At 34.8% G+C, this 27,262-nt stretch overlaps 1 protein-coding gene across 1 annotated transcript; it reads right to left on the bottom strand.

Annotated features, from left to right (window-relative positions):
- Positions 1–2: 2 nt before the first annotated feature.
- LOC121383906 (46 kDa FK506-binding nuclear protein-like) lies at positions 3–27,215 on the bottom strand. Its single transcript, XM_041514006.1, has 13 exons — positions 27,152–27,215; positions 17,721–17,807; positions 16,856–17,014; positions 16,261–16,353; positions 14,620–14,667; positions 14,093–14,172; positions 12,650–12,695; positions 9,522–9,745; positions 6,525–6,629; positions 5,033–5,152; positions 4,497–4,626; positions 3,067–3,115; positions 3–2,560 (listed from the first exon to the last, which is right to left on the bottom strand). The coding sequence occupies exons 1-13, from the start codon at positions 27,186–27,188 to the stop codon at positions 2,482–2,484; spliced, it is 1,257 nt and encodes a 418-aa protein (XP_041369940.1). The 5' UTR covers positions 27,189–27,215; the 3' UTR covers positions 3–2,481.
- Between the last annotated feature and the right edge of the window lie 47 nt (positions 27,216–27,262).

The raw sequence follows: 27,262 nt of genomic DNA on the forward strand, positions 1-27,262 counted from the left end.
TATCATTTTCAATGTCTTTTATTACCCGATTCAATGCAGTACAAATAAACAATGTGCATACCAATATTACATAAGCTTTTGTTCTCCAGTCGTATACATATTAACATTGATAAAATGAGCAGAACCATAATTCTTATAATGTACCAAAGTTTATAATATATAGGTCTTCTGATATCTTTATAGAATATCTTACATGCATACAATGTTCAGAACATTTTGATCCAGAAGGGAGTGGGAACATGCATCCCACCACATTACTTAAACTGACAAAATAGCTAATTTTAAAATAGTTCTAAAGAGACAGTTTACTGCCATTGTAAAATTGAAAATTAAAATGGCTCCTGCCCATTAAAGAGTTTTTAAAAAATTAAAATAATTACAAAACAAAGAATTCTTGCACATTGAAAGAAAAATCCCACTCCAAATTTTCAATACCAATAATGTATTTTCAAATTTGTAAAAACAATGCATCTTTCTGCCTCTTGAAAACAGTTTATATATGATCTCATTTTACCTCTAAAAATATCATGCATGTTTTGTACAGATCAGTGAATAGTATAACATGTTGGAGAAATGAAGATGGATTTCCCCTCCATCTCATCACTTGAAGTAATGTTGGTTAGCATTGTGTTTGTTGCTGCTTCAAACACTGTCCCCATCCCATCACCCTACATGTAAAAAGTGAAACTGGACTCGGTTTTCACCTTGCAGTAATTGCTTTATTTGACAGAGATGGTAACTGCATAAACAATTCCTTTCCATCTCTTCTTGAAGTAACTAAAAGCAGACATGCTCATTTAAATTAAGGGCTGTTCCAAAAATTTACACATGGGGTGGGGGAAGGCATCATAATTATTATTGAATACCAGCTAGTTATGCTGCAATTCTGGTCGGTAAACAAAAACAACAATACCTCCCCTCCCCCATGACCAATTTTGAAATGGTCCTTATTTGTATTTTCAAAATATGAATAATGCCACAAGAAATCCTTTATCGTATGACCTCCGTGTCCCTAACCAGTAACAAATCATTTCCAGTCCTTTATTCTGAAAGAAAATGCAGAAATGTATCATTTCTGCTGAAGTTTCATGTCTACTGCCATCCAGTGGTGAAACCTAGCAACTCAACGTTTACTTTGTTTTGAAGAGGCATGTTTGATCAATGCTTAGCCCATTGTAAAAAAAACAAGACTATTGCTTAAACACATAAGCAAACAAGACAGGGAGCTAGGAAGACAACTGCCCCCAAGAGCTGGAGCAAATCCTCAAAATCGGGTGAAAAAGATCGAGATATTCAGGCAAAATGAACTTGCCTGAAACCTTTTCACCATGTATTTCCATCATTCTATGCACAATATTAGTTGTAGTGCATGTAAAAATGGGTGCCAATTCATTTGCAACCCTATATAGCCGTTTGGCAGTAATGGGAGCTCGTAGGCTATGCTTAAACACTTTTATGACTCGTAACTTGTGGGAAATTGACGGTTAATGTAAAACACTTTTGACTTGAAATTTGTCATTTGTATTTACAAGGGTCAGCTATTTTTTAGTGGGATTACAAGTCCGTTTAAAATTGATTTTATCTTTTGTATTTACGAGTATTTCCTATTTTCAAGTCAACGTATATTCCAGCTTGATTACCAAGATGATTTCAATGACTTATACTGGTTTGCCAGTGGAGAAATTAGCCAATTGCATTTTAGTTTGCATTACTTCATGGGAGAATAATATGGACATAAATTAATAGCTTGAAATAACATAATATACTAAACTCCAAAGAAAATCACCACTTAACCACTTGTATACGAATGTGGGCTTATTTACTGCCTATCATAATATGTTCAGTTATATAAAGTCTGTTAAATGGTGTTATTTTCTTCTCATATCCTTTTTACAATCACAAATGTGACTGGTGCATCTTTAATGTAGTTCACTATATATATACCTCAGGTTTGACTAAAAAGTGAGTTACTAGGTTTGGCCACAGCGCGACAGTATAAACAGCACTCTACATTGCGGCCAATCTGGTTGTATATGCAACCCTTTTTTTCATTTGGCTACTAAAACATTTTATACTATCTATATAAAAAAATAGAAGTAGACTCCATCTGGTTCCTAGACAGACACGTTATTGTAGAGATGTGATAAATGATCATCTGTTTCACTTTACCTTCAAAAAGTGTCACAAGCTGTGAATCAATGAACAACATAATAACATTAAGTATACGAGTGGAGTCATGTTTCATCTCCGCTCCGTCTCATGACTTAGGATCCCAAGACATCAATCCTTCTAAACCACACAAGATGATCATCATTTTATCTTCGTGTGATGAAGCACAAACAGATTTTTAAAATTGTATCGAATCTGGTAGCAGCAATGTCAGCAATATGAGCAGATTTATGGTGATGATACTGATCAGAGCAACAAGTCATGAACACATGAATCCTCTCGACAACTGTGTACGCATTTATTTCAGACCACCTAGCTCACGGCCTTCAGTTCAATGTCAAAAACAAGAGTGCTGTTGGGCGGAATGGGTCCCTGTCTTTGTTTGCCGTATCTAAAAATAGACAAAAAAAAAAGAGATAAAATATTAGCCCCAAAAAAGAAGGTATGCAACTAGTTTTGTAGAACAATTAAAGTTGTAAGTGACACTGCTAGAGCACATTGATTTATTAACCATCGGCTATTGGATGTCAAACATTTGTTAATTTTTTACGTCATGAGGAAACCTTTCCATTAGCAACAAGGAATCATTTATATGCACTTTCCCAAAGACAGGATAGTACATACCACAGTCTTTGAAATACCAGTGAGTCATGCTACACTAGCTGGAACAGGACTGAGTCTTTTTGGAGTAGAATGACCACTAGGAGGAGCTTATTCTCGTCTTCCAAGATTGTAACTTATCTAGTAATACTAGTATTGTTTATTAAACATATTGAGCCAAATTCACAAAGCCTGTTTTTCTTAAATACAGGTGTTTAAGCATTGTAATTGCATGTAGTTACACGTATCTAAGACCTAAACAGGCTTGGTAAAATCGACCAACAGTATTTCTCATACCCTTGATTTGGCGGAACTGTTAATCTCCGTTTTCCACCGACTTTCATACCTAAAAGACAACAACAAAAAAAACATGTTAATAGACCACATGGTTTGCTTTCACTAGAATGGATCTTTTTAAATAATAAGCATTCTGACAGTACTGCTAAAGCAACGCACATTTTTCACTGTTATGGCCCTTGAATAAAATTCCCATGAAAGTTAAAACTTGATCTCGCCGTAAGTTATGCCATAAATGGCTAAGTCCCCGTGAAAATCAACCTTGATATGTAACTGTACATGATAAACCTGTATCCTAAATTATGACTCAATATCTTCAGGCATTGCAAAAAACAAATCAGGAAAACTATATCTGGGACACACGGACAGAGGGACAGACAAGACAGGACAGGACAGAGACAAAACTTAAAAAGTCCCCTCTGATTGGACCGGAAGGGGACTAATAATAACAAGTCTTTGCAGAGTTGAAACTTTAGTTAAAAAGTCGAAGAGGCCAGCTGGGATACATCAAAGGTGTGTTGTTTTTCACTTAATCAGCCCTAAAATTGTGGCACTGAATGAAGAACTCACTAGCTGGTTTTTTGTTTTTTTTTAATTCTATTAAAGTATGACTTGTTCTCATTGTATTGATACATGTATTTGTACGTTTACTTTATTTACCAGGTAGATCTGTATAGCAAAATTATGGACATGTTAAAAAAACCCACTATTGACCTGATTAACCACTTGCAAGACATAGGATTTCAAATTATATGGAAAACATTTTTTGGTGAAGTGCTCAGCGATCATAGGACATAATGGGAAACTGTTTTTCAGTAATCATGGTATAGGTGATTATTTAACATTACAATGGGTAACAGACCTTTGGTTCCATGTTTTCAACATCCTACAGACACCCTACTGAAAATAATTGTCTCTATGAAATCTTATAGCTTGTATTGACGAGAAAGAATTTAAATGCAAACCGATATGAAAATGAAACGAGTGAATCATAAACAAAACTACATTTCATTTGAGACTTTTGTCGAAAATGGTGTACCTATCTTGACTTTATTGACATGTGGTAACCTCTTGGTAACCCGAATGACTATTAACAAAACTGATTCTATGTCCCTGAATAAACCAACACAATGCCGAGTCTATGAGTTGCTTTGGCCCCGTTTATTCTTCATCAACAGAATAGAATAGATGTTTAACGACACCCCAGCACAAAAAAGACATCGGCTCAAAACTAGATTTTTATGGTCACTTTTTAAATATTAGTACATAATCTCTCTAAACCACAACTCCTTAAAATATGACATTTTACTTGTTCTCTTGGGTGTCCGCTTTAGATGGGTTTCAATGTAGCAACTTATTTATCTGCCTGTAATTGGCTATGTAATTGTTTTTTGTTTTTTTTTATCAATTTGCTATTTCAAATTTGTTACCAGCAAGTCCAGAGTCCCATCCCTGAATTACTTCACGTTTTCCTAATCGGAATTTGAAAGGTTGTCCTAGCAGCCTGGAGTCGAATTGCTTGCCATTGTCAGATAACTTCCCAGCATAATACACATGAACCTACAAACACAAAACAAGAATTCTGTAATAATGTTTGAAAATTATACCATTGTGGTTATCACAAATATTGCCAACACCCAACTTTAGTCACATGTCGCATAACACACGAACCTACAAACACAAAACAAGAACCAGTAATAACGTTTGAAAAGCATTCCTTTGTAGTTATCACAAATATTGCCAACACCCAAATTTAGTCACATATTGTGCGAAACGTAATACATTGTAATTTCTACATGATAGAGGTATACACAAAATTTTACCTAAAAATTTTGAGGAATTGTAAAAACATTATATTTGGGACAGACAGACAGACAGACAGGCAGACAGATAGAGACAAAACCTGCAGTCCCTTTTGGCTGGACACGCAAGGGAATTAAAACACAAGCTGTGATTAGCTACAAACCATTTTTCCTTCTTTTGCCTCAGGACCATGGCCTATTTTCAATTCCTCCATAATTGTACCGCCTGACAGAACCTTTTTCTTCGGTTGTTGCTTTTCACTTGGGGTTTGTTGCACAGTTTCCTGAAGAAAACGAAAAGTAAATTATTTTTCTAATATATATTTTTGTTATGGTTACAGTCAAACAAAAGGTGTATTGAATTTTTGCTCCTATGGAAACTGAAGTCTGCATTTACAAAGCCTTTTGTCTGTCTTAAAGGGGTGTAATTACCTGTATTTCCAATTGTTAAATACATGCATTTAAGAAAAACAGGCTTTGTGACTCCAGCCATATATGTTTTATATACATCCAGGGAACATTTTGTTATGTATCTCTACATATTGATTCCCTAAACAAATTTCAGCAATTGCTACACAATTGCAAAACATTAAATAGCAGTTGTTATTAAATTTTTGACTGATCACCAAATATCGCTAATCAAAATTTTAAAAACAAAATGTTTCCCAACATCTGAATAATTAACCGAGAACAACAATTTGTCTTATTCAGTTCTGAAACAAACTTTGTTAACTGAAGAGCAATCAATGAAATGATGTGGAAAATAGCCGAGATTAATATAAATTATGACAATCACATTTCACTTTACCACAACCATCGTGAATGCCATGTACCAGGAATAGTGGTTACTCTAGATAAATCAGTGTACTGGCTTTACTTATCCCCACTAAAGCTACGTTTTCTGTTAATCTGTAAATCTGTGAATTATCGAAATAATGTGTCTGCCATGTCTGTGGTTCCTTGCTTATCAGAGAACCATGCGTGATCAGTGTACGTGAATTTGGAATCGATTTTCAATCGATTTTTCTCAGATCACACAAGCAATGACATCATACAGAAGAAAACACCATCATCATCAAATTGGGCAAGAAGTCTAAAACTGACTTATGTTCTTACAGTGTCCTTTCTAAATTAATTTATTTCATTATGTTTTGATGGGCTAGGAAATGATCAACACGGTTTCACACAATGCGTACACAGAAAGTGTAAATATGGAAATGCAGCTTTAGCTTAGAAAACACCCTGGGCTGAAACGAGTATTAAGCTATAAACGTATTACCAATAAGGCTTAAAGTCTATAGCTTAAAGAGTTTAAAGTTTGGTTTGTTTAACAACACCACTAGAGAATACTGACTTACTGATGTCAAACATTTGATCATTCTGACAAACAATCTTAAAGAAAACCCGCTGCATTTTTCCAGTAGCAGCAAGGGATCTTTTATATGTACATTTCCACACATGACAGCACATACCATAGCATTTGATATACCAGCCATGGGGCACTGGTTGGAGACAGAAAAAGAAACCAATCAGAGAAAGGGTCCACTGAAGGGGTCAATTGTACGACTCAAGCTCCTCAGGCGAGCACTCTACCAACTGAGCTAGATCCCACCCGACTCATAAACATGGATGACTGCATTACGCAATACTACATACCTCGGATGGCTCACTCTTCTTTTTCTTCTTCTTCTTCTTTTTCTTCTTCTTTTTGCCACCCTCAGGTTCAGTCGATTGGGGTTCCCCATTCTGAGATGCGTTTTGCTAAAAGGTTACAAAAATATATTGAGAACATGCCAGCGATAAGGAAATAAAAATAACAAGTTATTAAGTCCGACTGAAAGATAAGGAATGGGATGTTTCTTCAGTGCAATCATTTTAAAATGTGTTCATGACGGTCTGTTTTTTATGTAAAACATGGACTATTGTGGAACACAGTGAAAATGTGTAACTACTATATATATATATATATATATATATATATATATATATATATATATATATATATATATATATATATATAATGAAAATTATTTTATGAGGGACACAAATATGATATGAAATGGTAGCTAGTTTAATTTTCTATTTATTACCCATAACCGATTATAATTTAAATCGGTGTCAATCGTACAATATCGAAGTGTTCCGTCGCACTTGACATTCTAGTGGGATGTAAACACTTTGATTTGCACCAAAATAAACTGACGATCAAGAGAAAGTATACCAATTATTTTTTCACAGTATTAAAAACAACACAAAACACAAGTTGATGCAAATGTTATATTTTGAAAGTATAATAATTTGGCGATAAATAAACACGAGTATACTCAATAAAACCCATAAAATGATATCACAACAGCACTAGGGGTGAAATGTGCGATTTCATAAAGGACCACTCATAACGAAGGTGAATAAATTTGACCACAAAGAACATGTTTCAATAGCATGTATGTCCACCATGTGCAAGTATGCAAGCATGGACCTGATGTCGGACAGTTTGTTAAGCACCTAATGATGACATCAGGTATTGCCCTCCACTCCTGCCTTAGTGCCTGGACCAACTGATCCCTGTTCAGTGGAGGGTTAGGACGACGTCGAATTCGCTGGCCAAGATGATCCCACAAATGTTCTATCGGTGACAGTTCAGGTGAACAAACTGGCCATGGCAAAACATTGACGTTGTTTGCGGTGAAGAAACTGTTGCACCACACGAGCTGTGTGAGGTCTGGCATTGTCCTGTTGAAACAAGTCTAGGATGGTGTTGCAAGAACGGTAACAGGATGGGACGTAAAATCTGGTTGATGTAACGGTGTGCGTTAAGATTTCCGTCAATGACAATACGGTCTGTCCGCTGTTGGCCACAGATACCGCCCCAAACCATCACAGATCCACCACCAAATGGTTCAGTCTCCTGAACACAGCACGGAGCTGTTCTCTCTCTTGCACGTCAGTATATCCGAGACCTGCCATCAGCTCTGAATAACTGGAACCTCTGCTCTCATCAGAAAAAGAGTACACGTTGCCAGTTCCGATGTTGCCAACGTTGAAACTGACGTGCCCAATGTAAACATCGAAGTCGATGTTGCCTCGTCAATGTCATCCCTCTGAATGGTCGATAGGCCCTGATACCATGCTGTCGTAGTCGACGACGTACAGTGTGATGACTGATGAGATGTCCAAGGCCAGTCGCTGCAGATGACGTCACAGTGAGGAATCTGTTACGTAAGTGTAAGATGCGGAGATGGCGGTCCTCGTTGGCTGTTGTGACGCGGGGTCTTCCACTTCGTGGTCTGTCTGCAGTCCTGCCAGTCACCCTGTAACGCTGTATTAACCTGGTGATCGTCAATTTTGTGCAATTTAGGATTCTTGCCACATGGGCATAACTCGCACCCACCTGCACCATACCAATAGCTCTTTCTCTTTCTTCAGCAGTTAGCCTTGCCATGTTCTCTGATCTTTTACTGTTGACTGAGGCATGTTTTAAGCAATGGCATCCTTTTTTATACTCTTATGTGCACGAGTATCATGCTTCTCGTGCAGTATAAATTTGATGAATAAACTCATTTTGCACATGCGGCATCGCCCAAATGTAGCAATGTGCGACTATTCGTCATCGATAGCATTATAACGAACAATACTGGAACCTATCTAACCTTCCATGAACGTGTATTGTTTATTTATAATAAAAATAATTGGTATACTTTCTTTTGATCATCAGTTTATTTTTACCATATGGGTAATAAATAATAATATGCTCTATGAATTTGTGATACTACCTTTATGATCCATGAATTGCACTATCCCACAAAAATTAGTTGGGGTTTTTTTGTTTTGTTTTTTAGTAAAACCACAGAAATGTATGCCCATGAAAAAACAGGATTTCACAGTAATTACACCAATGATTTTGAAACTTTAAAATATATTCTTTTAAACTAATAAATTTATCAAGTTGGGTTTTTCACATTATTATTTTGTTTATTATGAAAAAAATGAGGAGAGATCTATGCTTTAGGATCAATCTATTTATGGTCAGTATATTCATATCTACTTTTTTTTTTTTATGATGTTGTACTTCCGCTACATTAAAAGTGTATTTTGATTTGATTATTATTATTATTATTGTAAAGTACTCTCTTATTATTGAGACTTAAATTTTTCCAACCAGGTGACTACGAAGGTAATGTTTTATTTAAGGACACACTCAACACATTTTATTTACGGTTATATGGCATCAGACATATGGCTAAGGACCACAGAGATATTGAGAGAGGAAACCTGCTTCATGGGCTACTCTTTTTTGATTAGCAGCAAGGGATCTTTTATATGCACCATCCCAGACAGGGTAATACATACCACGGCCTTTGATACGTCAGTCGTGGTGCACTGGCTGGAACGAGAAATAGCCCAATGGGCCCACCGACGGAGATTGATCCAACACTGACTGTGCATCAGTCAAGCGCTTTACCACTGGGCTACCTCCAACCCAGGTTACTACAAGTGACATGCAATGGTTTATCTCTAGTCTGTTCATCAACCAATTAAAAAAATTAAATTAAACAATTGTAAGACTTAGTTACATGATTTTTTTAGAATGGGTAATATTAATCGTTGGTTGGCTTGCTACACCAGAACATGAATTTTTTTTACAAGACTCACATTTTTATTTAAAAATCTTTCTTCTTTACTGCTCTCATCAGCAAACAGTTTATTTTTCTTCTCTAACGAAGGAGTCCGTTTGGACTTATTCTTTTCTGGTGCTTTCTCCGATGACTTGGATGTTTTTATTTTCGACTCCGATTTGGACTGTGTTAAATGTTTTTTCCCTTTTGGTGTAATTAAAACTTTTTCTTCTTCATCAGAAGAAACATCTTCATCCTCATCTATAAAAGAAAAAAGTGATAACTATTTTAAAGGGACTATCCAGAGTTTTCAGCCGTAGCAAGACTTCTGTTTGTTCCCTCCCATCCCCACCAACCAAGTAAACACACATCCTGCCTTTTCCTGTTTTTTAAAGGGTTAGCTGCCATCTGTTGACAACTAATAGATCATTTTTGATTAAATGAATAAATCCATACCGTTATACATACCCTTAAATCCAGAAAAACACTTAAAGGAAACATGTCACGAGACCATATTATAGCTCATTTTAAAAGCAAAATGATATAAAAATAATATACAAATAAGTTTATAACAATAAAATACGCGTAGTTAACTTAAAATGAAGAAATTACGCCAATCAGTATCAAAGTATGATTTATGCATATTTATTCGTGCACGTTCGAAAAAAAAGGGAAGTGACGTCAGAGCCGCTGTACTCTCCCATTGTTGTTAACTGTTTATATATGGAGTAAGCGCGTACGATCTTTTCAGTCCAGCAGTGCCGTACTGCGTGGCCGTTGGGTGTAAAAATAAACAGTTTAAACGATCGGGATTGTCTTTTTACGGTTTTCCAAAGGATTGTATCCGAAGAAAGACGCGTGTATTTTATCGCAAAACAAAAGATTGGACACCAACACCGTATAGTACTTTGGTGTTAGCCTATTTTAGTATTGACAGCCCGGAGCCCGAACGTTACCCAGAGACAAAAACAGTACTCGGTTGCGAATGCCGAGGTGTACATTGTACATACTTGGCACAAAGATACACCTCAGCATGATTTATTTATATATGTTAAAACAAAAATGTTGATTTAAAAAAAAAACTTTTTTAAAGAAGAGATTTTTCATGTTAGGCCTACATAAAAAAATCTGTATTCACCGTCCGAAGAAGGAAACATCAATTATTAATTAAATATGGCATATACAAACATAGGATTTGGCATGAGAATACATCTCAGTACGATGTATTTAAATATGTTTAAAAAAAAAAAAAAACATTTTTTAAATAATGATTTTAATCTTCACAAAAACGTTCCTCATCGCCCGAAGCCCCAAAGTAACACGAAGCGGTGTCGAAATAACTATTATGTTTCATACACAGGCTGACTTGAGAATCGGATTGTTGTTTTAGTTAATTGGTCCTTTCTTTCCGTGGCCTGCACATGTGATTCCTGATTGGCAGGTGTATGTTGCAGGGTATCGACTAGGTAAGTGATTACCACGGTCTAGACATACGTACAAAATACTTGCCATTTTTTTAAGATCACGGGGTATTGTGGCTTAACCTGTCGCGACTATAGTACAATGTTAATGGACATTATCAGACGCCCTGCTTCATTACTGTAAATAATGCTGTAAAACCTTTGATTAAGTAGACTTTCCCATCTAAAATTACAAAACTGACCAATTACGTAGTACCAAAGAAAAGAAAATTATCACATGGGTATCTTGAGTGGTCGTTTTTACTCTAACGCACCCTACCAATAGGCCTAATAATATGCTGCTTTTTTTTTAAAGAGAGAAAAATACTATAACCCCATTTCGTTCTATTGATGCAAATTGAAATATATTTAGTTAAAAAGTTGATTATACTCTCAAGTCATTTATGTTGTTTTACAAGTCAGCTTAATGAAAGTGAAGCGCCATGTAAATTAGAGCGTTTGTTTACACTGTGCATACAGATTTCATTATGTACAGCCCGAACATGAAAAATGCGATATTTAAACAAAAAAAAACAAAAAACAAAAAATAAATAAAGTTTGTCCTACATTTATATTTTTTACATATTTAAATACATCATATTGAGGTGTATCTTTATGCTAAATATGAACAGTATACACCTCGGCATTAGCATCCGAGTTTTGGTTTTGTCTCCGGGTTACTTTCGGGCTCCGGGCTGTAAATTGGTCGACCGGTCTGGTCTGGCACCATCGGTTTTTCCACCCTCCGACTCGCTATCCGTTTTTTCTTCAGCATCACTGTTGTAAGTAAATGTGTGTCTTTCTTCATTTACTAACAGCTCAAATTGATACGGCAAAACGTTTTGCAAACGAATACTCATTGTTTTGGTAAGCTGTGCAAGTCTTAGATTCTTTATGAGTGGTACGGACTAATGCTTTTAAGTGTAAGGCTTCAGATCAAGCGATGCGTCTCCGACGTCACGGACCTCGTGATTGCCCTGCTCATTAAAGATCGACAATTTTCGCTAAGAGCTCGTATCTGGGGGGGTTTTCTGGAGATATTTTAAATAATTAATTAAAATTTTTTTTAACAAAATTGGGGATTCAATTTATAATTAATTGTACATGGTTGGTGCCAAATATAGGTCACGTGACATGTTTCCTTTAATACTATCCATTACAGAGCAATTTGACCTACACCTTGTAAGTAGTTCGCTAATGTGTTTTGTCCACAGTGACAGCCTGGCACACGTGCAAGCAATGAATATAATCCCGGATATAATTTAAGTGTCCTGTAAGTGTCAAACGAAGACCAACACATTTACTATTATTATAGTATATTATTATTATTATTATAGTAATGCTCGTTTTTAACACTTAAGAAACGTCTAGTCTTGGTGTGTTTGCATGATACTGAGTTTTGCAATGTGATTGACCTTTCTGTTTATTGAAATATGAAAAGATAGACAAATATGAAAACATTAGAGGGAGATAAGAGAGAGAGGAAATTAAAGATAGGGAGAGCAGGAAGGAAGGAGGAAAGGAGGAAGAGCGAGAAGGAAGAAGCATGAAGGAAGGAAAGTGAGAGTGGGAAGGAAGGGAGGTAAGAATGAAGATAAAGGGAAAGAGGGTAATAAAATGAGCTATAGACAGACAGACACACAGACAGACAGACAGACAGTGATATGGATGCATATTTATTCCTTCACCCTTGACTGTCACATACCACTTTCATCATCATCATCATCATCTGAGTCCTCTTCTTCCAAATACTGTAAATCAAATCGTAACAGTTAAATAACGGTGAACAGGGGATTCAGCAAATGGATTGAACATTTTGCACTGGTGCCCACTACTATGAGCATGTAATGTTTAACAAAATCAAGTGCTTTCAGAAGTTTCTAAAAAAAAAAAAACATCCACTAGCCATGGGATCATTGATTTTCAAAATTCACTTGTGATGGGATCATTGATTTTCAAAATTCACTTGTGATGGGATCATTGGTTTTCAAAATTCACTTGTGATGGGATCACTTGTGATCGGATCATTGATTTTCAAAATTCACTTGTGATGGGATCATTGATTTTCAAAATTCACTTGTGATGGGATCATTGATTTTCAAAATTCACTTGTGATGGGATCATTGGTTTTTCAAAATTCACTTGTGATGGGATCATTGATTTTCAAAATTCACTTGTGATTGGATCATTGGTTTTCAAAATTCACTTGTGATGGGATCGTTGCTTTTCAAAATTCACTTGTGATGGGATCATTGCTTTTCAAAATTCATTTGTGATGGGATCGTTGCTTTTCAAAATTCACTTGCGATGGGATCATTGCTTTTCAAAATTCACTTGCCATAGTTAAAAATCTACTATTACTAGTCCTACTTCTCCATGTACCATATATTTGTTCTGATAAAACTAGAAAATAAAAACAAAACCCAAATGTATAGTTTGTTTTGTTTAACGACACCACTAGAGCACACAGATTTATTAATCATCGGCTATTGGATGTCAAACATTTAGTAATTTTCACATAGTCTTAGAGAGGAAATCTGCTACAGTTTTCCATTAGTAGCAAGGGATCTTTTATAAGCCCCATCCCAAAGACAAGATAGCACATACCACAGCCTTTGATATACCAGTCATGAACTGGCTGGGACGAGAAATTGCCCAATGGGTCCACCGACTGGGATTAATCCTAAAGCGACAGCACATCATGCAAGTGCTTTATCCCTGGCTCCGTCCCAAACCCTAATATAACCAAAACGGTTCATGATCACCATATAATAATCAACAATTAATATGTCATTTGTAATCACTTTCGTCCATTCAACTTTGATGTGAATAAAATTAAACTGCCAAGCAGATTAATTTTAGGGATGATATAGGTTGATGCTAATTAGATTTTGTTTCCACATATAAATTTGGTAATGAAAAACTAAATTTCAGCTGGTATCAGAGAACATTTTGTTCAGTATTAAGTTGCGATTCGCCACGCAAGTTTCAGAGATCGCTATACAATTTAAAACATTAAACAGTAGTTGATAATAAATTTTCAGTTGACCAGAAATATCACTAATCAAGATTTTAAAAACAAAATGTTTCCTGGACGTGAGTGTGGGTTTATTGGAAGTGGGGTTTACAAATTTATTTTCTAACCTACCTGTTTTATGGCATCGTCACTATCATCCATCTTAAGTTTCTTTGACAGTGAAGTATTGGAACCCAGTTTTCTCTTTAAAGCTGAAATAAAATTTAAAATATAATTTGGTTAAAAATCTATTAGTCCTAAGAAAAAACAACTCAAAACTAAGTGCACATCACACAAAAACAAAAAAAAAAAGATTCAAAGACAAAATCACATACACACAAAAAAAAAAAGATTCTCAGATGGGCTAAGTGTTGAGCTAGTTTGGTTACGACTGTCACAATGACGTCACTCTGATGCAGCAGTTTTCGTGTTTCCATTGGTCAGCTGGTAAATTTAGCTCCACTAATAGCTCACAGAGCCCGCACATGAGATTTTCCTCAATACCATGTGAGGCAAAAAACGTTTGCTCATCTGATAGCTCTCATGTGCAATTAGCTTTAAAGTTTGCTTATAATTTGTATAAAGACTGATAATGTTAAAAATCAGGGGGGGGGAAAAAAAGACCATGTAAAAATAAAATACATATGAAAAACAAGTACCTTTTTTTTTTAAACTTTCCATTTCTGGATCCATTAACTCTGGTACTTCTGGAAAAAAGAAAGAAAGAAAGAAATGTTTTATTTAACGACGCACTCAACACATTTTATTTACGTTTATATGGCATCAGACATATGCTTAAGGACCACACAGAGTTTTGAGAGGAAACCCGCTGTCGCCACTACATGGGCTACTCTTTCCGATTAGCAGCAAGGTATCTTTTATTTGCGCTTCCCACAGGCAGGATAGCACAAACCATGGCCTTTGTTGAACCAGTTATGGATCACTGGTCGGTGCAAGTGGTTTACACCTACCCATTGAGCCTTGCGGAGCACTCACTCAGGGTTTGGAGTCGGTATCTGCATTTAAAATCCAATGCCTCGACTGGGATCCAAACCCAGTACCTACCAGCCTGTAGACCGATGGCCTAACCACTACGCCACCGAAGCCGGTCTTCTGGAAAAAAACCCCCAAAAAACCCCATGTACAGATAGATTAGCCAACATACATTTATACTGAAGCCCGATAATCATCAGGATTCGTTATCTCAAGTGACGCACACTAGTTTTACACTTTTAAAGCTGTTTTCAACGATAGAAATGTGACATTACAAATAGTTTATTGTTTAGAATATCCTTTCCGTACATCCGAAGTGTTTATGGTCATTCTAGGCCCTGTTTTACAAAGCGATCTTAGTGCTAAGATCACCGTAAGTGTATACAGTAATTTTTTATTTATACTGAACTCCACTGAAAACACAACACTCAATTTTCAGTTGTTAATGTTACTGCATGTGTGAGGATGTGGTAAAACACAATAACCCTAAACCTTGTATACAGGTTTTATTATTAACAGAATAGGGTGTATTATAAACAAAATAAGCTAAGTGTATTAGGGTTTTCTTCTCTTATCCTTTACACAACTACAAGTCTTATTAGTACATTTTCATTGACAACAATGTATTTTCGCTTGACAACAATGGCGGCACGTCGCGGTCATTTTCAAGGATTGATAGCCGATTGTGTGTTATAAAACATTTAAGGGGAATATATGTGAGTAAAAATTATAAACTTATCCACTCAATGTGGTTTTTGTCAAAAATTAATCCAGTAGTCTAAAGATTAAGTATAGTTACATTCCAGGCTAAGGATTTTCAAAGTTATCTTAGTGCTACGAAATTGTAAAACCATCATAAACTATGACATCACTACTGCACATGCTTACGAGTGTTTTACGATTTCATAGCGCTAAGATAGCTTCTAAAATACAGACCCAGAATACTGGCCTCCTTTAGATTGATTGAAACATATTTTATTGCTTTTTAAAGAACAAATGGATTAGACACAAGTTACACAACTTACTAGGCCTTCTCCAAAATACATACATATTACGACAGTAATATATTTTTGCAATTTAAATATGAACAGAAATAAATATTATTGAAAATAGAAAGAATAAAAGAAACAGAAAAAAAAGAAATGCAATAAAGTTTTCTATGTGTTCTATAATTAGACAGCAGGTTTGATAAAAGAAAACACAAAACACAAACAAGGCATCGCAATGATTAAGTAATGGCTACACAAATAATAATAATAGCAATAAAATAAGATGAGATGAACACAGACCATAACTAAAGTACAAACCATCGGAATCTAAGTCAGACTCTGAAACTGGATACGGCTCTTCAAAAGTGTCTATATCCTCCTCAATAGCGTAACCAGTCATGTGGACAGTTCCTGAAACCGTCAAATAAACATCTTAACATCGGATTAGCTGCATTTTCAGGTTTAAAAATCTATAGACTATCTTATAATGATATTTTAAAGCGACAGACCCTAGTTTGTAAACTCTACAATGTATTTCGTTTACTATTAGAGCCGTTTTTGATGAAATTAGACATTATTTACATTTTATTCTTTAGATTATCCATTTCCATAGATCCAACTAGTTTCTAGTCATCCTAATATTTGTAATACCATGAAATGCATTTTTTATAATTCTAAAAATGCACATACTTATGAGAAATAATGGTTATGGAGACAAGCTGTAGTCTATTTTATTTTACTGTTTCATTGTCACAGACTTTCGTTTCACTCTATTGTAACTTTATCCAGATGTGTTACAGGTTTGTAAATTAACCAAACTTAAAAGTGTCCATTTTCATAGCTTGAAACTAGAGTATGCTACTTTAATAAAACATGTGCAGAATACAAAGCAAAAATACACTATTTATTTTACCAAATCCAACGATGAAAAACGTCACTACTTCTCCCTCTGTCAAGTTGAGATCGAGAGCCTGTTGGTGGAACTTGCCGTGCACCAGAGTACAGAGCAGATACGTGGCTTTCTCGTACTGGATCATGACGGACACATGCTTGTCTTCACTTGAAGGTAGATCTGTAAAAAAAAAAATTAAAAATCTGTCATACACATGAGGACAGAGTACTGCTGGGAATTTCAACACTGATCATCGGTTATAGTAACTTTGCACCAATTGATCAATTTGGGTTTTTTTAATGTTTCATTTTATTTTAAAATGCTACGGTCGCAGTTTTTTTTCGAGACAGTCAGGTAATCAGAACTAAAACTATTATTTTGTTTGGCCGTAGCTAAACGTTACTTGAATTCGGCTACAGATTTTCTCATCAAATCCATCAAATTGCTATTATTTTTTTACATCCAGATTAAAGCCCTACATTGTGTACTTGTTGGGAGGAGAAAAAACCCATCATCAGATCCACCGGGGGTTAAACGTCACAACCCAAGCACCTTAGGTAGGCAGGCACTTTACCAACTGCGCTAGCCCGGGTACTCTGCCGTTCGAGAGCTAGACGGACATTTGGATGGTTATGATCGCTCTCTCATGATCAACGAAATGGTACTTAGCGTAAAACATAGGATTATTGAAATGTATTAAAAGCAGGAATCTTTACCTACTGTTTTAGGCAGTAATTTCGGATTTTCAGTACAGAGTTATCTCTGGCTGAGACAGCGAATGTAACTGTCCAAATGTCCGTTTAAGCTCTCGATCAGCAGAGAACTCGAGCTACAACTGTGCTAGATTTTGACACAAGACATGCAAAGAATAAACAAATGTACAAACCTGCTCCAACCTCCAGAGCTGCCATGGATACATGGAAAGACCGCTCAACTGTCTGTGTGTACCGTTTGCCGGCACTCAAAATAACTCCTGGGGAAGAAAATAAAGAAGAAAAAAATGAAAATAGTATGGCACCACTAACCAAGAAATCAGTTAAATGCTTCAAATAATATAAGGGCATATATGTGTAATGCCATGGAAGTCTTACTTAACATACGCACACAACACATTTTAATTAGTTGGGACTGAATATGTATATATATATATATATATATATATATAGGACCACACAGATAACAAGAGGAAACCTGCTGCCACCACGCAATGGACTACTCTTTCTGATTAAGGTGGGACAGAGCCCAGTGGTAAAGAGCTTACTTGATGTGTGGTCGGTCCAGGATCAATCCCTGTGGAGAGTATATTGGACTATTTCTTGTTCCAGCCAGTGCACCACGACTGGTATGTCGAGGTATATGCTATCCTGTCTGTGGGATGGTGCATATAATAGATCACTTGCTACTAATGGAAAAATGTAGCAGGTTTACTCTCTAAGACTAAATGTCAAAATTACCAAATGTCTGACATCCAATAGCCGATGATTAATAAATCAATGTGCTCTAGTGGAATCGTTAAACAAACAAATTTTCCAATTAGCAGCAATGGATCTCTTACATGCAGAATCCCACAGACTGTGTTACATAAGTTGTAGTGCATTGGTTGGAATGAGAAATAGCCCAATGGGTCCACCGACAGATCGGAAACATAATAAAAGAAAACATATTTCTTTTCAAAATGGTGGCTTTTATTTTGATTTTTTTCAATTGAAAATACCTTGAAATTTTGAGTTAAAAAGGTTGTTTTCAGCAAGTACGTTTGCTCGACAACAATGACAGCACATCGCAGTCATTTTCAGGGATCGATAGCTGATTGTGACAGTTAATTTGATAATAAATTTAATTGTTTTACCATCAACGAAAATCACCAAATATTGCAATATGAATCCTAGTTCAGGTTTTAAAAACAAATTCTGTTCAGAAAACCACTGTTATCGGGAATAATGGACAAATACTGGACTGCTGGCCACAAATGCCCGTAAGTAAACACGACTCTTTAGATTTTTTGTCTAATTTTAATCACCATTAAAGGGACATATCCTAGTTTTTAAACATTAAGACATATTTTTGACTATTATAGCCGTTTTTGATAACTAAACTCATACTTTACTTAGAGTTTATGATTTAGATCATCAATTTCTGTACATTCGAAGTAGTTTTAGTCATCCTGGTATTTGTAACATCACAAAATGCATTTCTCATATTTTTAAAAACGCACGTGCGTCTGAGAAGTAACAGTTACGGAGTCGAGTTTTAGTCGAGTTTTAGAGGGTATTTCACCATTTTAAAGTCACAGACTCGTGTTTCACTCAATTGTAACTTTATCCAAATGTGTTATAGGTTTGTATATTAACTAAACTTAGTGTTATTGTTTACTGGTTGAAACTAGGGTCTGTCCCTTTAACTGATCTAAAAATAATAAAACTTACAAAAACCCACAAAAATAATACCTACCGATTCATATATGAACTTTATTTCATGTATTTATAAAACATTTAAGTGAATATATGTCAGTAAAAATTATAAACTTGTACCCACTCAACGCGGTTTTTTGTTAAAAAATCAATCCAGTAGTCTAAAGGTTAACCAAGTTGGGGTATTGACATCTGTTGTAGGATTTATTTTTTAAATCTGATTAGGTCAAGAATATTATGGCGACTTCGACTTCTCACTACTGCTAATAACTCACCGACTTGAGTTGACATTTGGCGAAAAAAGCCCAATAGTCTCGCCAGCAAGATTAGGGTCTGAATATAGGGGTCAAGAAATGGTATTTAAATTCAAATATAATTTTGTAGAAACATTGCTAATTTCCGTAAGTTTTTATCTGGACGAAATTGTCTGCAGTTCCAAAACTAGTCTACAATTTTTTTTTTTTTAATTTAAAAATAAACCTTTAGATATTTTTTTTGTCACTTTCAATACAAAAAAAAAAATAAGTAACTAGTTAATAAATAATTCACTACTATATATTAGTGTTTTCCCTAGCTAGTTTTAGCATGGTGTGGCACCATCTTGCCTTAATCAGCGCCATGCTGCCCTGAGATTAAGCAAGCCTTTTTCACTAATTAATTCTAAAACTCCCTTAATAAAATGCCCAAAAAGGTATTATTAATTAATAAAATATGCCTTTTATATCTTTTGCCATTCATTTATTAAAGCAAGCACATAAATTACATTAATGTTTATTTCAATTAATTTTTGTGTATTTTTAATGAAATACAAGTGCCCCGAAAATGCTGAAAATGCCCCAAAAGTGTTTGGTCTATCATGCCTTGCCAAATTTCTAGGGAAATCACTATATTATGTGCATGTACTTGTCAGGGCGCAAAGCAGCACTTTATATTTACTCGCCAACTGGCTAGTGAATGAAAAAAAATACCAGCCAACTAGAGATTGTTACTCGCCAGGCAACATATGAAGTACATGTATTAGTATGGATAATTATAATAACATATTTAAAGAACTTTAAACACCAACCTCATCGTATTTTGTTTTACTTTCCTTTGTAAACCGTTTTTTAATTGGGTTACGCGATTCCGACAAGTATACCGACGGCTACAGTTACCGAAACTAGGATGTGTTTTATTTATTTATTTATTTTTGTTCACGATATGCTATCGTTACCAACAACTTTCTCGCACTTTTTAAAAAAACTTATTTAGCATATTCCCGCCATGTAACATTTAGCTTAACTTTAGGTGCAAACAAATTGGCTGCGAAGCAATTGGTCCAATGCTTTGTGAAAACTCATTTACAATCGGAAAACCCCGACGTGTCACGAGGCTTTCCGAACACCTCGATCGTCATGTCGGCCGGAGAGCTCCGAGTGTGATATCCGCAAACAGGCCAAAATGCGGAAGTGTATGTTTACAGTTTCGATCATTAGTATATGTGTCGTCTGACTGTTTAGTGAAATAAATGTTCCAGTGACAGCTTCATTCTGAAAAAATAATCTACTCGCCAAAAGGCTAGTGTTTTGCAAATTTAAATCGCCATAACAGAATTTCACTCGCATAGGCGAGTGTTTCACTCGCAGTATTGCGCCCTGCTTGTGCTTGTTTATCTTTTCTTTCTGTGTTTTTAATCAGATACCTTTTATGTAACTTGTGTTGAGTTAAATAATCAACAGTAGGTCTCTATATGGTAGGACTTTCCTTTGGCACTGTCACGTATAAAGAACATTATAAATACTATAAATCATAAATGGTTAGGGTCAGGGTTAGTGACAGTAACAAAGGAAAGTCCTTCCCTATATATTATGTATTTGTGCTTATATCGAGTAATCCATACTTCTCATCAAAACCTCTGAGAATTTAAAATCTGCATGACCCATACAAATTTATCAGTTACGCTGAAATAAATCCAGGTAACCCATTTCCTTTTTAGCGTAACCCGTTATTAGGGACTGCGGACACTTCTTAAATATGACAAGAATGACATTGATTGTTTGTTATACTGAAGAAATACCTTTAAAAGAATTTAAAAAATAAAAAATAAAAAATAAAAATTCAATTAGCCCTGACCCGCAAAATAAAAAAATTGTAATCAGTTTTGCAAAAAAATAATTAAAACCCAAAAAGTTTGGCACACTCAAAATTGTAGGAATGTATTCATTATTTTCAAATAAAAGACCTTCAGTACCATTAATATAATCAGTATAATCGACTAATTGGTCATTATAATACCCATCTACCCCCAAAAAGGGTTCAACATAAGAAAACGGCCATTTTTGTTGCATAAGCATATACCATACATGTGGAATGTAATAAAACTCATTTGTGCATTACAAATGAACATTACCATCATCGTCATGTGCTACATGTAGTAATCAGTAACTCCTCATTCGTTACCATTCCATTATCACAGCATTCAATTGTACAGAGTAAAGAGCATCAGTCGGCCATGAAAAAAGTGATAATATACAGGTCAATGGTCAATGTGTAAGAGGACAAAATGTGTACCATTAATGTTGTATCGCTGTCAAAATGTCAACCTTTGTGTTTGTGTGTGTGTGCGTTATATGAGAGATAGAGAGAAGAGAGACAGTGAAAGGGGGAGAGAGGAAAAGAAGGACAGAGCAAGAGAGATAACAGATGTATGTGTTAGGTTTTGGGAAATTGAGTTTCTTCATAATTACAAAATTTGGAATAATTAGAGAATGCTTCATTGTTGTTTGTATGGCTTATTAGCCAGCCTGTCTTTGATTTTTTAAAAATAAGTTAGTGACATTAAAAAAAACAAAATTACATCACCCATGCTGTGTTATTGAAACAATTATATACACATTTAGTGCTGTCATTGTCAAAGGTGTGCAAACAGTGGTTTAATTGGTGAAACGATAAGTCGTATAATACATGGTTAGGATTTTAAGAAGGTTTTTTACACATTAAGTATAATGTCAAAGTAGACATTTTTACCTGGGTACCACTTTAATTGATTACAGCCAGTGCTCCACAACTGGTGTAACAAAGGATGTGGTGTGTACTATCCTGTCGGTGGAATGGTGCATATAAATGATCCCTTGATGCTAATCGAAAAAGAGTAGCCCATGAAGTGGCGACAGCGAGTTTCCTATCTGTGTGGTTCTTAACCATATAACCATAAATAAAATGTGTTGAGTGCATCATTAAATAAAACATTTCCTTTCTTCCTTCCTTCCTTCCACTTTAATAGTTGATATTTTGACTTGACATTTTTTCCAGTGACATTTTGTCCTACATCCGTTAATTATAAAGATGTGGTTATAGGGATTTTTTTATGCGATTCCCTAACAACAGATGTGTCAGGGCCACAATAAATGTATTCATAATGACAAATCATTGAACATGTAAACAAATATCTGCCATCTTGGATTCTAGTAAACAGACAAACAGGAAGATGTTGTTAACGGGCGATCAGAGTTATACAATAAATCAAAACATCTAAATTTTGTCATGTACTGCAAGAGTAATAAATTAAATATAATTACCTCACAAAAATAAATACTTGCAATAACGACAACACTATTTTTCAATAATTAAATGCAGTATCGCTACTTTTTCACTTTGCCACTGAATAAAACATAAAGTGGCAAGTAACATGAGTTCTATATTTGTTATAAAGTTTTATTAATGTATAGGAGAAGCCACGGTGACGTCACATGTTTTGATCACGTGGTACCGCATGAGCGCTGGTAGGCAAGAAACCAGTTGACAATACTGGCATTAGTAGTAATGAACAATCGAATGTTTTTCCGTCAATTAAATCAGTGTAGACTAGTTTTGATGAATGGTATTTTGTTATGGTAATTTCATACGTTGTTGTTAGATGCACAAGTCACTGTAGTAAGGATTATGAAATTAGTTTCATCAAATACAGTGAAAGCGAAATGTTGAACAGTTAAAGCTGACAACAATCAACTTTGCCCATCCCCCAACGGAGATCGTTATTTTATACAAGGTTTGTTGTATGTTATTCATTCGTAATACTAATACACGTCAGTATTTATTGAAATGAAAAATTGAAAAGATAATAAAATAAAATAATAATAAAAGCCCCCACCAAACTGACATGGAAACAAAGATACCCTGTGAACTACCCAGTCAATCGACAAACAACGTTTTATGTAACTTTTTGTTTGTATTGACAGATCCATTATAGTGGGTAAAACAAAAATCTGAATATATTTTATATTGTATTATGCCATAAATTATGTAGGTGGCTGGAGTATGTATTTTTTAATTAAATAACAGGGAGCTGTGTGTGTGGTGTGTGGTGTGTGTGTGTGTGTGTGTGTGTGTGTGTGTGTGTGTGTGTGCAATCAAGCATATATATATTGTTTCATATGAAAATGGTTCTGAAATATTTCCATTTATTAATTATATTATATGTTAATTATAATGTTTTACTTTTTTTTTTATTGAAGAAGTGATCCACAGGTGTATTTGTAATGTGTAAGTTTATTTTTTAATAATAAAATAAAAGGTATAAACATTTCAGGGTGGGATATCAGATGTATTAAATCATTTGTTTGGGATTAAAAATAAATAAATAATAATAATAATAAAACTGGATATTGATCCACAAGTTGGTGATAGCCACCATATTTTATTAAAAACATAAATTATGTTACATGCATTTATTATATAAGTTATCTGAATTTGTTTGCAGCAAATAAAGAAAGAAAAGGGGAGCTGATTGTATTTATAAGTATTATTGTCATCAGTGACAGATGTCAGTATGTCTTCACAAATACATTTATGTGTATTCAAATATTTCAATAATATTCAATATATATGTCCTTGACCAACATCTTGGGCTTACATGATACAGTAAAAAAAATGCTATAGTTACTAGTACTAATATGTACACAATATAAAACTTTCATACTTATATATCATAGAAATTTACCAATTTTCATATTTTTTTCTAGGTATCAGTGATCCCTGTTTATGGACAAAAAGAGAACCAGCAACTCTTGGATGAAAAATGGGCCTTTCACGATGAATTAAGGGCGTTTAAGTTTTAGGGTGAATTAAGGGATGCTAAGGAGAACACTGGTATCAGATTCAGCGATTCTTTTCTACAGTATCTCATGTTTCTGTGCATAAGAAGGATACCAGAACTTTTTTCACTGACTTTCCAAACTACCATATGCAATATTATTGGGGCTATTCAGTATGTGATGATGACATTGACAACACTTGGATTTAATCTTTTTTTACCAGGATCTCTATTTTCTAATAAAAACAGACTTTACAAAATCATTAAATTATATCGAGAAACAATAGACAACACATATTTATTATTTTCTTTTTCTATTATCATTATAAACCAATGATCAAATGATATTTGCATTGTGTTAATGTGTGTCTTAAATTAAAACATTGTATTGTTACCATTTACAGTAATTTGTTGTTTTAACTGGTTTATTAATCAGGTTGAAAGTGATAGCCTTTGAAATTGTGCTTCTTGTCAAAGGTAACTGACACTGTTTTAGATTTGAAAGGAAGGAATCTTTTATTTAAGTTATTTAACAATGCACTCAAGTCATTTTAATTATGGATATATGGAGTCAGACATGTTTAGGGATCACACAGATAATATTAGGGAGGAAACCTGCTGCTGTCACACAATGGATTACTCTTCCGTTTTAACAATAAGGGATCTTTTATATGCATCAGCCCACAGACAGGATATGCCCCTGCGTGTGCTGTAACCTCACTGTGGTGCAGGGGTGTAACATTCTCTTTGAGAATGGCCAATACAGCACGAAATTTAAGTTTTGAGTAAAATTCAGTATCCGTAAAATTCTGTGATATTTGTGTTTTTACACAGTTCTTTACACTGTTTTTGTTTAAGTCTTGAATTTTTATATTGATGTTGATCATCACTTTATTTATTTGCATTACCATAGTTTGACACCCAATAGCCGATATATTTTTCGTGCTGGGGTGTCGTTAAACATTCATTCATTCATTACAGACAGGATAATAAATAGTGTAGCCTTTGTTACACCAGTTGTAGAGCACTGGCTGGAATGAGAAATAGCCCTATAGGACCACCAACAGGAATCAATCCTAGATCGACTGCGTATTAAACTATGTCCTGGCCTGCATGGGATTAGGCGATTAAAATATTAATGGCAATTTTTATGTATATATATATATATATAAAATAATGCTACAAAATGTTCTGAAGATGGAACTGCAAAGGTGAGGGACCAAGTAAATTTGAGATGTATCTGGTTTAAAAGGCTAAGTTCTGTACTAATATTTAAAAAGGGATGCTCTAGCTAGAGGGAGCAATGTATGTGTGGTCATGGAACATGTATGGAAACTAAATTTAGGTTCCTCCATTTTAATACAATGTGTTAATATGTATCCGATATCAGCAAGTTTAAGGAATAAAAAAGGACTTGATAAAATTAATAGTTTTAAAGTTTTTGTAAAGTTTTCTAATAAGAAACTTGCTTAAATTTATTGTTGATGAAAAGCCTTACAAATGAACCAGTAGACAAGTCTGATGTGTTATATATATATTGTCTACTGGTTGTTCATTTGTAACAAATGTTCATATATATATATATATATATATATATATATATATATGGGTTGTTTAAAGAAATAATTTCCTTTAACAAAGTGTAGGCCAATTATTTCTTTTAAACAGTTTTAAATAAAAAAAATATAGGCCTACTTGTTTTATTTTATTATTTTTATTTGTGTGTGCACGCGCTCGTTTGTAATGCTTTACTTGAAATATGGACCAGACGCTTTAAAAATACATGGACTAAAAATATTTATTCAGGTGAAAAGAAAAAGAAAAAAAAGGAAGTTTGCTATAGTTTTGAACTCGGTCAATCGTCAAATTTTATGGGTGGAAAGAGTACATGTATCTCCTCCATACAGGAGCTATGTAGAATAGCGTTCCCGTGCTACAAGCGGTAATTTAAGCACGTGTTGGCCATTCTTTGCTATTCACGCTACGCTAGTTCGCTTTGTTACTAATGGCCATTATGATAGACTTCTGCCTACCAGATGCGCACGCATGCTGATACGTGACGTCACTTCCCTAAACACATGGCTTCTATTTTATACCTTTTACAAGTACTGGTATTCTTCCAATATTAAACAAATGTTTTATAGACATTAACTAACATGTGCTTTTCAAACCTTGCATTCGGCAATGGTGTAACGGATGTGAGTGGCGCTACCAGTCTTCCGATGCAGTCTCTACCGTTATATCCAAGTAAATGATGCTCCAAATTTTGCACAAACAAATAAGTTATGCAAAATCAGATTTCCAGCATGCTAATACTAGTACTGACCCAAAGCCTGAATATACTGAATGCTGGAACAATCAAAAGTTATGCCCAGAAGGATGAGCTAAATAGCTGATATATCAACCTCTTAATTAAAAAAAAAATACCTGTGATTTTCTGGTAGTTTTAGCAGGTGAATTTATCTTTATAATCTTAGATCTAGGTTTAAAACATGGGATTTTAATTTTCTCTTGAACTTAGTCATTATGGCCTAGCAAAATATCCCTTAGTGAAGTTAGTCTCCCTATTATTTTAGTTTTTATATTTTAAAATAATGTCCACGGTCTCAACTCGGCTAGTGAAGACAGTGTCGACGGTGCAGTATCAAACGGAGTTCGCAGAATTTGCAGAAAACAAAAAACACGTGGTCTACAAAACAGCTTAAATGCTGTTTAAATCGACGACAAAATGTGGTTTTTTAATTGACATTTTGTGATGAAAACTTAAATGAATTTCGCAATAATTCTTCGTACAATCAAGCATTTTAACTTTTAATTACAACATAATCTTATTACCCCAAAACATGTCTTGAACTTCTTTTAATTTGACCATTTAAAAACCGGAAACAACAATATGCCGTAAATGGGATTATGGGTTACTTCCAATTTGGCAGTAGATTTTCTATG

This window comes from Gigantopelta aegis, chromosome 2, assembly GCF_016097555.1.
Source record: "Gigantopelta aegis isolate Gae_Host chromosome 2, Gae_host_genome, whole genome shotgun sequence".
NCBI lineage: Eukaryota > Metazoa > Mollusca > Gastropoda > Neomphalida > Peltospiridae > Gigantopelta > Gigantopelta aegis.

Bases quoted from the DNA above. Each gene is read 5' to 3' on its own strand.
- LOC121383906 (XM_041514006.1), bottom strand. From the start codon at position 27,188: ATGGTCAAATTAAAAGAAGTTCAAGACATGTTTTGGG. The intron at 9,746-12,649 runs GTATGTGACAGT...TTTCTTTTATAG, and splicing joins TGATGATGATGATGAAAGTG to ATGAGGATGAAGATGTTTCT. The intron at 4,627-5,032 runs GTTTGTAGCTAA...TTGTGTTTGTAG, and splicing joins AGGCAAAAGAAGGAAAAATG to GTTCATGTGTATTATGCTGG.